The 13,597-nt window shown below is 36.4% G+C and overlaps 2 protein-coding genes across 2 annotated transcripts; both read left to right on the forward strand.

The window, feature by feature from the left end:
• Positions 1-1,080: 1,080 nt before the first annotated feature.
• MELLADRAFT_38891 (uncharacterized protein) lies at positions 1,081-2,157 on the forward strand (the record flags this gene model as incomplete). The annotated part of the gene is made up of 1 exon (XM_007414679.1): positions 1,081-2,157. A coding segment is annotated over one exon (1,077 nt), but the record flags the coding sequence as incomplete, so codon positions are not given.
• A 2,731-nt stretch (positions 2,158-4,888) lies between these two features.
• Positions 4,889-5,652, forward strand: MELLADRAFT_66680 (uncharacterized protein; the record flags this gene model as incomplete). The annotated part of the gene is made up of 4 exons (XM_007414680.1): positions 4,889-4,933; positions 5,144-5,206; positions 5,321-5,411; positions 5,498-5,652. 4 exons carry the CDS (start codon positions 4,889-4,891, stop codon positions 5,650-5,652), a joined length of 354 nt encoding a protein of 117 aa, XP_007414742.1.
• Positions 5,653-13,597: the final 7,945 nt, after the last annotated feature.

Here is a 13,597-nt window from a genome sequence, read left to right on the forward strand (position 1 = left end):
GTTTAGAGCCTCTGTAGGCCTGGTTTCCGTGCTATCGCTCGGTGATGGCGTTGTAAAGTCCCTGTAGGCCTGTCACAGGCCTGACAGGCCTACAGAGGCTCTAAACCACTCGATCACCGAGTGATCGAGTGGTTTAGAGGCTCTGTGTCAGCCTAAGACTTCTGACTAGAGACTAGTAAGTAGAAAAAGACTAAATGTTTACTTACGAAATGTATGTTTGAGCTAAGCTTTCAAACTTATTTTTCGATTCTTCGTAAAATGCAAATAAGTACAACTCTTTAAATTGGATCTAAAGAGTTTTTACCAAAGTGGATACAAATGTAAACTAGCTTTGGTTTTGCTTTAGCAAAAATGTTGAATAAAGATTCAATCAAAAGGGGTTTTTATGAAGCCTACAGTCGGATAGGGCTACCTAAACAATCTTTATAGAACTTCGTTTGTTAAAAGAGTAGAAGAGAAAAAAGATAAAGAAAGAGTTCGATGATAATAAGAAAATGTTCTAAAAGTTTCTAAAGGTAAGGAGTTTAAAGCAACAGTTTTCTTATAAGATTGATTGAAGGAAAATGTAGATAATTTCTTATTCTCAAGAAAAAGTTCTAAGTAAAATTTGTAGGTGTAGTTTTCGGATGGATCCTCCTTTCTTTGTTGGGAGAGTGTGATCCTTTAAATAGCTATGGTTAGTGGTTTCGTCGTAAGTTTATCTTTTCATCCTTTCCTCAAGGGTCCTTATGTTTCATGATATGATGCTGACTGGGTTAGTCCTATTTGTAACAGGGCTGGAAATTTATCGTCATTGGACGCCACGTCAGGGTATCTTTTTAGTTATTCATCGTAACTAGTTCTCGTTTCCTTGATAACTAGAAAAGGGTCTGGATTAGATACTTTTACGATTAAAGTCTTAGATAAAAAACTTTTAATATTATGTTCTTTTCACATTAAGTTATTGTACTCTTGAAACTAGAGCATGAGAGATGTAAGTGGTTTATTTTTGTATTTTGTTAAAGCGCTTAGATGGTTTTTGCACAGCAGGATTCATCTTGCGGTTGACACTCTGGGCCTGTCAGGTGGGTGGGTAGAGCAAAAGATGCTCATGTTGAATTCATTAAATCTACTCTTAAAGAGATACCTACTCCTTTTACTGCATTAGATTCAAGTAGATCTTGGTTAACATTTTGGATTTTGAATTCCGTGTTGATGCTCAATGTGCCTTTCGAAGAAACCAAACATAAAGCTTTAGTTGATACTATTTTATCATTCCAAGATCCTAATGGTGGTTTTGGTGGAGGTCCAGGACAAAGTGCTCATCTAGCTTCTACCTTTGCTTGTACATTAGCTTTACCATCCTTACTAGCTAAATCCAAAGCTGATCTTGTTCAACGAACTTGGTCAAAAGTCAATCGAGATGGAATGTATGAATGGATCTTAACTCTCAAACAATCTAATGGTAGTTTTCTTATGCAAAAGAATGGAGAATCAGATGTTAGAAGTTGTTATTGTGTATTGATTGTTTCAACTTTACTTAATTTCTTAACACCTGAATTAGCCATCGGTTTACCTGATTTTATTGCTGATAGTCAAACTTATGAAGGTGGTTTTAGTTCTGGATCAGCAACACTCAAAGCCATCTCAAACAGCCAACCACTCTCATCCGTTCCTCTTGGTGAATCTCATGGTGGTTATACTTCTTGTGGTGTACTTTCACATTTCCTTTTGAAAAGCTTATCAAATTTGATTCCAATCACCTCGATCGATTACAAAGCTTGTTGGCGTTGGTTAACAAGTATGCAAGGATTACCAATCAAAGGTGGTGGGTTTAGAGGTAGAAGTAATAAATTAGTAGATGGTTGTTATGCTTGGTGGTGTGGTGGTCTATTCCCTGTGATTGAGAATTTAATCCAAGAAGAAATCAATCAATTCAAAATTGAAGACGAAAAAGATGTATTCGAGTTTTCCAATTCATCATACAATCGTCAAGGATTACAAGAATATGTACTTTTAGCTTCTCAAGGTCAACCCATACCAGAAGGAAAAGGAGGACTACGAGACAAACCATTTATGGAAGTCGATATTTATCATACACATTATGTACTTTCTGGTTTATCATCTTCTCAACATTTTCATCAATTCTCTTTGGATAAATTACAAGATCTTGAATGAAAGTTTAATTCTGAACTCGTGATGAAGAATGGAATTAAAGGTTTAAATGAAACTGATCAAATCGGAATTGAAAGAATGAAAAAGATTTATTTAAATTCATTAGCTTGGATAAATGTTAAAGAAAACCAATTGGTGATTGGTTTAAATGAAAATCTTATTGAATCTATTCATCCAATCTTTAATATTTCTAATCAAGCTGTTAAAGTCACTATGAATCACTTTTATTCTCAAACTTGATCTTGTTTTTTTCTTTTATCTGAAAAAGTTGTCATACATTAATTCGTATTGTTTTTTTCTTCATCTCATAAACTTTTTTATATCTTGAAATAGCTGGAAATCGTAAATAATGTAACAGTTGAGGACTCAATCTTGTTCAGATTTTTTAGAATCAAATGGTCATGATTCTTTTCCTGACACACCATTGAAATGAGCTTGCAGAGGATACCGTGCAATTTTTTTGGGCATTCAGCTTGAGTTGAGTAAATTATAGTGAAGGCTTTGAGATTGTTCTGATCAGTTTGGAGTGAATAATAAGTGATATGGGTATGGGTTATGATGACCCGGTGTAAGGCTTATCCTTATATAGTGAGTCATGAGGGAAGTATTCTGAAAAGTGTTTCTGCAAATGTTTTGGGATTCAATTTTGGTTTTGTAAAATTATGGCGTTCAAACATGCGCAAGAAATTTGCAAGTTGCAAGAAAGTTCTGTGCAAGTTCTTTCAAACATCTTGCATAGAACTTGCACAAAACTTGCAGACTTAAGAAATTTATGTGTGAACCTAGGCTTCCCGGCTTCAAGGACTCAGTTTGCCCTTGATGAGAAAGGATATTGTTCATTACTTGGTTTGATCTCAAATAAACACTGCTTTGATTGGTGTGATATTATCATCATCACCATATCAACCTAATTACAATTGTCAAAGGTAGGAAACCTTCGACAACTTCTCACTGCCAGGATTAAACACTGTCCTAATTGGGATAATGTGTTGCTTTTTTGGGATAATTGATTTTTGCCATATAAAATTTATGATGATCAAAGGCTTCAAACCACATAGGCTCAATAGTATGTTTCAAATGACAAAATTGACATGATCATGCTCAATAGTGTGCTACGGCTTTTGGGAATATGAAACCCCTGATGTTGGTATGCTTGGCTTTGAAGGATCATGCATTATTGCTCACATCAGTCAGCTTGGATTGGATTGGAAACAGCTAAAAGCAACTTTGTTTTCAGAGCTTGACATGGCGGTGCCTGCCGCCCAATTGGCTAGTATTAATTAAGATTGAGGACACTTGAAGAATAGTGAAGAAGATTGAGGATGATCAAAGAATAGTGATGAAGATGGAGGACAATAAAAGAATAGTGATGAAGATTGACAATGATTGACAATGGTTGATGAAGATTGATGACAATCGACAAAGATTGAGGACAATTGACAAAGATTGAGGACAATTGATGAAGGTTGAAGACAATTGATGAAGGTTGAAGACAATTGAAGACCATTGAAAACATTCAAAAAGGTTTGGAGAAGATTTTAGAAGATTAAAATCCTGTCTTTAGTTGGTCCAGTTTGATGAGTGGAAACTATGAAAAAAGAAGATTGAGGACGGTTGATGAAGAAAGAAGAAGATCGAGGACAGTTGACAAAGAAAGAAGCAGATCAAGGACGGATGACAAAGATTAAAGAATATCAAGGACAATCTAAGAAGACTGAAGAAGATTGAGGACAATCGAAGAAGAAAGAAGAAGATCGAGGACAGTTGACCAAGATTGAAGAAGATCAAGGACAGTTGACAAAGATTGAAGAAGATCAAGGACAATCAAAGAAGATTGATGATGATGAAAGAGGTTTTGGAGGAGAGCGAGACAGGAAGGTACTTTGAAGCTCTTGATACAGAAGGTAGAATGTCTCCGGTCGGAGGTGTTGATACCTGTGAGACTGAGCTTGTAGCTGGCTGGCCAACATGTGGTTTTTGGCTGTGGTAGAATCTAACATTGTTGTTTGAATGTTACAGTTTCAGAAATGTATTTTATGGTTTTTGATTTTGATTTTTGATTTTTGGTTTTTTGATTTTTTGGTTTTTGGTGTTGCTGGTACTTTTTGTCAAAAGGTGACAATGCAATGAAAATGGTGTTGACCACTGGAAATTTGGGCAAAAAGGGGTTTCTGCCTTGATTTTTACTCCAGTACAGGGGTTTTATCCCTGTATTTGAGTATTTTCTGTAGTTTTGTCTTTGATTTTTGAATTTCACACCCGGGAATTGTGATTTTTGATTTTTGAAATTTCGCATTGTCACTTTGGAACGTCTCGCATTCCGTAGTTATTGTATATATAGAGCAATGCAGTTGGTAGAGAAAATGGGTCTCATAACCTATTGCGATGGACTAGAGCGCACAAAAGAAAAAGGAAAAGGGACATATCATTCAAGTTAAAGGAAGACCGTGTTCGGCGGCAAAACTCCCAAAACTTCCAAGTCCTACTCCACATTTTGAGGTTTACGCGTCTTCTGAATAAAATCTTAGGATTACGTGTTCACCATATGTACAAACTCTAATCCCTCTGTAATTACTCACTCGCTATGACATAATTGGTCACCACATAGAGCCTCAATGCAACCAAAATTGATCACCACCACCATCCAAAAGCGACCCAGGTTTGATATCAATTAGCATTGATACTCAACAAAGTTTTCAACATCAGGTGGAAGAACCAATTGATACTGGAACCAATGTGGGCTCCTTTGGGACGTGATATGCCAATAAACCTTGAACAAGTAAGTTCTTCAGCATCGTCACCTAATAGATTTTCCAATCAACTGATAAGGCGTGTCTAGCCTAAATTTGATCAATCTACATGAATATAGACTGTACGCCACGAATACTGATTCCGAACGGGACGATGAGTTAGCAACTCTTTATAGATTATTATCTCATTAGATTGAGTAGAAAGAGCTTGCGCCGGAGATCATATCGCTCAATCACAGTGTGTTAAATCATGTCGACTAGATCCATTGATTTATCTCTACTTTGTGGAATCTAAAATCAAGGTAAGTTTGCAATTTTGTAAGAGCCAAGAAAGACAAAAAAGAGCAATTGTATGGAAGACCAAACAAACAATATGATTGCCTACGATTTTTTTGATCTTTTAAAGGTTGTTTAAGTTTACTGATCGAGGGAATGAAGTTCAAAGGGTTTTGTTGAATCAAGAAGATATGGCTATCAAGATTGCAACAGAGAATTGTGTTTCGGCTTGTAAGTTGAACTGGAAAAGTCTTAAGAAAAAACGGTCGGAACAAAACAATATTCTAACAAATGATGTGATATTTTTGTAAAACCAGCGGCTAAGATTATTAGCAATCCAATTGATGGTCTTGGAGATGATGATTCAAATCAAATGTTAGAGGTTTGGGTCTTGAATGGTTTACCTATTGAGGTAGATATCGAAGAGACTAAACCAACTTATGGATTACTCTTGGAACAAATTGCACGGTAATCCTTTCTCTCTATTTCCTGAAACTTATAAGAGAGGAAGGCTTGATACCAATGTATATCTTTTTGCTTTGTTTTGTAAAACACAAAGTGAACAGCCAAGTATAGATCCGATCGATGGGTCAGAAATCATAGTGAAAGGATTATTGAGTGCGATAAGATTCTAGGAGGACCCAATTGATTTGAATAACAATTATTATGTAGTTGGACTTAGGACTCATTGTTCTAGATTTCTTCAATCTGTTTGAATTCAAAGTACAGGTGAAATTTGGGAAGAAGTAAAGGGATTGATTTGAATGGCAAACTTTCTGATCTGAAGAAGAAGTTAATCGGGTTGTTTGGAATGCACAAATGTGTAGTGAAAATTGATTGGGTTTAGTTTTATTCATAATCTAAAGGGAACTCTTCAATCTGCTGTTGGCGACCAAGTTTTAGAAACTCTAACTCAAACTCCTTTAAACCCCGATCGATCCATTCGGATCAGAGCTTATGGTGCAATTGAGGTGTATTGTGAACCATCTTACTGGAATGGTCAACTTGAATCAAATTCCTATTCAATCAACAAATGCACTTCATTCACTCCTATCTATGGTTTAATTGCATCAACCTACATCTCCAAGAAAAGCTGGATCAGACACCCTCTCGAGACTTTGGTCAAATCTGGATTTATAATTTCTCGTGGTATGATTTGCACAATCTTTTTCTGACTTTCATTTCGCGGTTATTGACATTTTCAATTCATACAGGGATCATCTGAACAAGAAGCATTGGGAAATAGATCAAGATGATAGCTGACAAGGTCTTGAATAGTGAATTGGATCACCAAACAAATCGACTCAAGGAAAAGTGGACAATTGTTGAGCCTATCCTGATCAGTCTTTTAAAATCCAATTCATCATACATGCCCATGACCTTACATTTCAATGGTGCTTCTTTGTAGCAAATGCACTCAGACAAAATAGTTTTCATCTGATTCAACCCGCTGGATTCAAAGATCAATCGCAGCTGTAATTAAGCTACAACTTAACACACTCACTCTCATGTTGCTTAGTAATTTTCCTTTTTGACGACTGAAGAATAGAAGAAAAGATAGGAGCTTCGATTTATTCAACTTCACATCTTTTATCTAGAAACAGAAAGTACTCAATACATCAGATGTCTTGTTACAATCTTAGAATAGGTTGAACAAAAGAAATTATCAGGTTAATGGTTTGGTTTTGTTGAAACGATCCAAATATTTCTTTTGCTTCATTCTCCTGTTCATCCCTTTATAATCTTCCTTTTCTCTATTTTCACAGCTTTTTGAAAAATATTCACTTTTTAAGAACCTTTTGAAGAAAATCAATGTGGGGGATGTCAAATTTTTGATGTGTTGAAATCTTGATATACTTGAAAAGAGAGAGGAAACAAAGAGGTGGTGAAAAAAATGATTACAGCTACATATAGACATTTTCTTTTGAAGTAGTTAATTTAAAATGATGATATACATGGTTTGGATATATAAGTTTAAATTAGTAGTTCTCTTATTTGATTCTGTATCACAACCCATAATGACTCACACTGATATATTAATGGGTGTTTTTTGATTTTTGATTATGAATGTAACCAATTGTGAGTTAATATCTGCACTGTTTTTGATATGAGTTTGTGGATGAGCTCAAGGGAAACCCCTCATAAACCCACATAGTGGGCTGAATATATGAGATAGTTGTAATACAAAGTCAAGACAATTGAAATGGGTGATGATTTGGTGGCTGCAGTAATCAGTTTCGAGTGTCTTCTGCTTTGAGTGTCAAAATTCTTTGCCTCTTGCTCAAGGCATGAAATGCAAGATTGGTCCATGAAAGGAGGAACATCGTAAGGGAAAATACTTACGGAAAGGGATTGGAAAGGGGGTAATCTATCCAGATCCGGTTAGGAGAGCTGGTCAAAGCACAGACAGGTGACAAGCATACACTGCTAACCCAGTTCACAGAATTGGTATAACCTAGCTCTCTTCAAAGTGATTCCCCCGTATCCCTCAAATCAATTTCATCTTTTCTTTCATACACAATCCTTTCAACTCACTAAGACTAATACTTATTATAAGATATAATTGACTACTAACTAATTTCTAAGCTCCCACCCACCCAACAGCAAAACACTAGCCTGCGAATATCTTTTGTAATTACAGGGGTACCTATTACAACGATAGAGAGCACCTCTGTAAGGAGGAACTGTCTGCAAAGCGTCAAAGTAGGTATCCCTTAATACCTGGTCCATGAAGGATAGTTCAACAAGGAACTATCCTTTTCCAGGACCCATTCCCGCTACATACCTTCCCTCACCTAAGCTAAGCTAGGCAAGGGAAGGAAATTCCTGTCTTAAGGAACAATTAATGATGTTATGATATTGAATGGATGAGCTTACTTGTGAGCTATGTTTTTGTATTGGGGTGTGTAGTATGTCCTAATAAATTGAATGTGTGATGTGTGCATGCCTGGGGCTGTTTGAAAGCTTTCATGGCAAGATTCCAGCGTGGGAGGTGGATAAAATAAATGGTCCAAAGAAAGTGGTGTTAAATTGCTTGAACATGATTCAATGCTGCGGCGCCCGCCGCTGATTGGCTAGTGAATTTATATACAAAACAAAACACTCACAAAGAGAAAGAGAAAGCTTACCTAGAGCGCACAAAAGAAAAAGGAAAAGGGTGAAGAAGAGACCCTTTTCCTAGTGTGGCTCTAGGAAGCTTATATACAATAATGAGTTACTAGCATATTCCGCGGCGGGCGCCGCCTCAACAAACTTCACTTGTCACAGCTTTCTCAAAATCTTTGCTTCACTCTCCACTCTATACCTCACCATTGCCTTATGTATGCCACACGCTGTAGCATCTTCGTCCTTGAACTCAATGCATTTGAGACTGACCACCCTCCTCAAAACTGATTAAGGTCTGTCTCCTTATGATGGTGATTTCCTCCCCCATGTAGGATTCTAACTTCCTTGAGCACAAAACACCCTTTCACGTCTGATACACCAAATTTAGTTGACATAATCAGTAAATCAAGATTTCTTGCAGCCACTGCAACCTGACAAATTCTCCACCTCACCATGCACTGCAGCTTGCGCTAAGTCTCTTAGCGGTTGATGTTTTACACAAAGACTTTGCCTTTGCTCTGCTCTCCCATTTAGTTGTCTCATCCTCTTAACCCTCTATAATTGAAAGCTTCACCACTTACTTGCAGGGAATTCCATAAAGGCTCCTGAAAACCTTGGTTCGATCTTTCAAATCATCATCTGATGGTGTAATATTTCTCAATTTGGCTTCTATAAAATATCACAGTAAGGCTTCCTCAATCTACAATCTCCAGTTCTTTGTTGTTTGCTTGATGATCCTTTATCCATCACATATTCTCGTAATTCTTCTTCTTCTTTTAACCATCTGCTTAATCGACTTTGAGTTCGACCAAACTTTCTAGCTGTTTGGTTTTGAGTCGCTCCTTCTCTACTATGATACTCTATCACTTGTAATTTATGTGCTACTGTGGCTGAGTTACGTTTTTGAGTACCTATGGATGGTCGTGGGTTTGATCCTTCTCTTCAAAGAGTGGCTGGTCTGTTCAATTTGGGTGGGCTTTGTGAATGGACCATTAAAGAATCTGGTGCAATTGTTACATTTTGAAGAGATAGATTTGTGAGCGAGTTTGCGTGTTGATTTGGAGTAAGTGTTGTAAGATCATTTGTTGGGGTGCAGAAGGTGAATGAATTCGGAACTGTTATTGAAGTTAGGGGCTCTATCGTAGGCTGAGGTTGAGTACATCGATCTATTCCAGAAAAACCAAAATCAAGATATGTAAGTTGATATCTCTTATAAGATGTAAGATTAAAGATTGAAAAGATTGATAAACAGACCAATCAAACAACTCAAAAGATTCTCAAGAATAGGTTATAACAGTGTATCAGAATCGTTCCAAAAATGCCTTCTGATTCGATACACGAATTGAACCACTCATTGTCAACATCTTCATCTCAAATCAATCTTGTGTCCGACCAAAATCACCGGGCTAAAAGATCATGTAACCCAATGTGAAAGAATGAGATCATGAAGTTGAGTCATATAAAGATAAGTTAGCAGTTTTTGGGAATGGGTTCAATTCAAAACTTGTGACGTACTTACACATTAACCCCAATGACCTGATAGTATCAAACCAAGATCAGAAAAATTGTCGATCTAGTTGCACTTACATATTCCATCAAGAAAACCGTCCTCCATGCTGTTCAGAGGTATAAATCAGAGCGATTCAAAAGCAGTGGGTTGAGGTTCTAGAGATACTCAACATATTTGGCGACCTAGGTCCTTAAAGACAATCTCATCAGCATCTGAAATATTGTAATCCGATAACACTTTTTGATCATCATTGAGAACTTTTTTATCGAGCGTAGTAAGTCGCTGATGATTTAAATCAAGCTAAATTAAATCATTCATTGAAAAAACCAGATCAATCAGATTAAAGGGATACTAAAGAACTGATCAATAAATTGACTCCCACCTTTGTAGATCTCTTGATGATAGACTTGAGGTCTTGAACTCAGCGAATCAAGAGGTTGATTTTCATTCAATTTGAGTTCGATGGTTCTGTGAGCGATGATGTTTGTTCACTGGAGGCATTGGTTATTGAATCCGTACGGTTATGACCTGGTGGATGGCCGCGAGTTGGGTAAATATGGTAAGGTCATTCGCCTCGGGTGACTGGTGATGAGCAGGAAGGAATGATAGAGATGAGTGATGGTGAAACGCGTGGGGTGGGCATTAATTTGTGTGGACGCGTAAACCCTCAATTTGTAGTAGGGATTGGAGGTTTAATTGAGTTTTGCCGCCGAACGTGGTTCACCCTTAACTTGAGCTAGCCAGATCAGCAGCGGGCGCCGCACAGCTCCTTCCCAAGAGATTTCTTAGACTTTTGCATGGATCTCAGTTTCCCAACAGCTGTGATACATAGCATATCTACAATTGAGCCTTGTGTTTATGAGTCTAACAAAAATTTCTCTGTCAATGTAGACATATTTAACGCTAAGTCAACAGTCATGAACTTGCTCCTTGTACTTGAAGCACCAAAATTACAAGGTCAAAAGTGTCCTCCAACAGTGTGGGGTTGTACTTAGTCAGGAGATACATAGTATTACTATCAGTAGTATGTACTAATCAGACAACGCAAATCATTATATACTGGTCTCTCTCTGTGTTGTCCTCTTCCCATCTGGTGAAGACTTTGATCACCAGGTGAGATCTCAAAAGAATGACTGAGGTTCCAGAAGAATGGCTCAAAGATGAATATGATTTCCAGACATAAACTGAAAGATATCAAAAACCCATGAGATCATTCAACACAGAACCAACTTTTATGTGACAGCAATATTGTCTACTCCACTTCTATACCAAAGTTTCTACTCTTTTCCAACTAAATTCTTACTCAAATCCTCAGTCAATGTTGACTTCATACTTGCTGCAACTCCATCTTCTTTTAAGCTCCTTCAATCACAACTATTCCTTACTCAAAATTGAAATCATATGGAAGCTTCATTTGATGATCACTTGCTACTTGTTTTTCTTTTATAAAATTTGGATTCCATGAATGATCTTGGATTGAACTTGACACTATACTAACATCGTTTTCTAATTTGTTTTGAATCCAAAACTCCAATGAATACTCTTTTTCTCATAATTATATTATTGAGATGATGAAAAATTCCTCTTATCAATTTTGACATGTCATCTTTTCCATCCCAATATTTTTGAATTTTTGCATCAACAAAAGATGAGTCGTGATTCACATTCATTAGATATTTTCTTCTTTGGGTTGGGGTTGAATGAGTCTCCATCATTCATCCGAATTTCAAGTCATGAAGTTTTTTTAAAGGTTTTTAACACATCTTCTTGTGCTTCAATTAGTTCATTAATCAAACATTCACCAATCATATTTGAATAATCAATACCACATGATTTATTCCAATAAACATCATCTCCAAATTAATTCAGTGAAACTGAATGTAATTCTTTAACTCAGAAGAAATTACCAATGAATACAGCTGCTCTTGCTGCTTTCAAAGAAGGTGTAGGTGCATGGTCATCTTCTTGACCCTCAATCCTTAAACATGTACAGTAGATTCCATAAAGAATGAAATCAAGAATTTTTCAAAATCGAGTCATGGTCCGTGCGCCCGGCAGTAAAGTTGAGATCAACTGCGCGTCTGTCAAACTTACATGCCGCATCGAATATAGATACATACATATCACCAAGGTATCATTGGGTCTATACCAAAAAATACGGTAAATCTGGAAAGCAATGTGGCATAACGGTATTCTCATGAACCATTAATCATGCTGGTTGGGCTGAAAGACTGCTTGCAAGGGTTTGAGTCGCTTTCCTTTTGACTTCTATTTCTTTACTCCACAAGTATTTTTTTGCTTGTTGCCATAAAACAAAAATTATGACAATAAGACCTGGTCTTCTTTGTCTGTGTCAAGTTTATCGATCATTATTGGTCTTTACAAAAAAAACTTGAGTGACAAACGCAAAGAAAGAGTCAAACACCGGCTCCTTTCGATCCAACACTATCATTCAGACTACATAAGCTTTATACCCTTTGGACACCAAGAGGTTAAAGGTGCAGCAAAATTATAGACTGGGACATCAATGTTTTGCAGTAAAGCATCTGTATATCGTCAGACATAGCGTGTAAGTTTGACAGATTGCACAGTCAATCTCAACCTTACTGCTGGGCGCACGGACCATGACTTGATTTTGAAAAATTCTCGTTTTCATCCTTTATGGAATCTACTGTACAATCCATTGCTTTGAATCATAGAGAAGATGAAAGTAAAATTGACTTAAATACTGTCATAGCACCTAAAATTTCTTAGACTGAACCAATTGATGAGCCTGTCAAGACTGATCAATACCCAAATTTGATTACATGTTCTCATAATTTCGATAATCAGATCCAATTGACTCTTATTAACTTTGTCCAAGTTGAACCAATCAAATGACTACTCCTTAAATTCATTTCATGTTCCAATTTTTCAATACACTCCCTATCTTGATTAGATTGATATGAATGGTTTAAAGTAATTGACACATTCCTAACTCAAATCCTATTGGTCAAATTATCTTCATGATTAGGGCTGATGAGTGCATCTAACCAACACTAAGAATACTTTTTATTGTGATACAACTTTGATCATTTTTTCAAAATCTTGTTAATTTTGGAAATTTATTCATACCTGAGATTGATAGAGCTTTAGGAATTCCAAGACACAAATTTCTATCTTCAAATTCAGGAATTTTCTCTAATTTTTGATATGCTGATTTGAATCTAACTGATTTTATTGGTCACCCTGAATGCTTTCAGCGAGTAAGGATTAATTCCAAGATCCATCTGACTAAATTGTCCTTCAGATTTAAAGTCTGGTCCAATTTTTCAGATCAGTTTGAATTGGTTTGCAGTTAAATAAATTAAAGATAATTTCAGTCGGAATGCCTTATTTGGTTCAATTAAATTCATAGGTAGATCAGATCTGGAAAAACTTGGAAATTAATTAGAATTCAAATGATTTAGTAGTTCAAAAGCCTTATGATCTATTGAGTCAAACACGAAGATATGTAAATAATTCAATTTTCTATCAACTCTACCTCATCTAATTATGATTTTGATGCATCCTTGTCCAATGAATTGTTAATCATTTGAGTAATTTGATAAAAGTGATGATTTTGTAATTCTTCCGATGAATTGCATCCCTTGGTCCAATTTTGATGATGGTTTTCGGAAATGAAGAGCAATGCTTTGATAATGTTCAAAAGAAAGGTGATATTGAATCGCTTTGAACGTTCTTGAATGAGCGATGACTGTTCTGATTCAAATGGTTAATCAACTTGTCTGTGATTGCATTTCAACTGAGTTCCAGATCATAG

Source organism: Melampsora larici-populina (genome assembly GCF_000204055.1).
Source record: "Melampsora larici-populina 98AG31 unplaced genomic scaffold MELLAscaffold_45, whole genome shotgun sequence".
In the NCBI taxonomy this organism is placed as follows: Eukaryota; Fungi; Basidiomycota; class Pucciniomycetes; order Pucciniales; family Melampsoraceae; genus Melampsora; species Melampsora laricis-populina.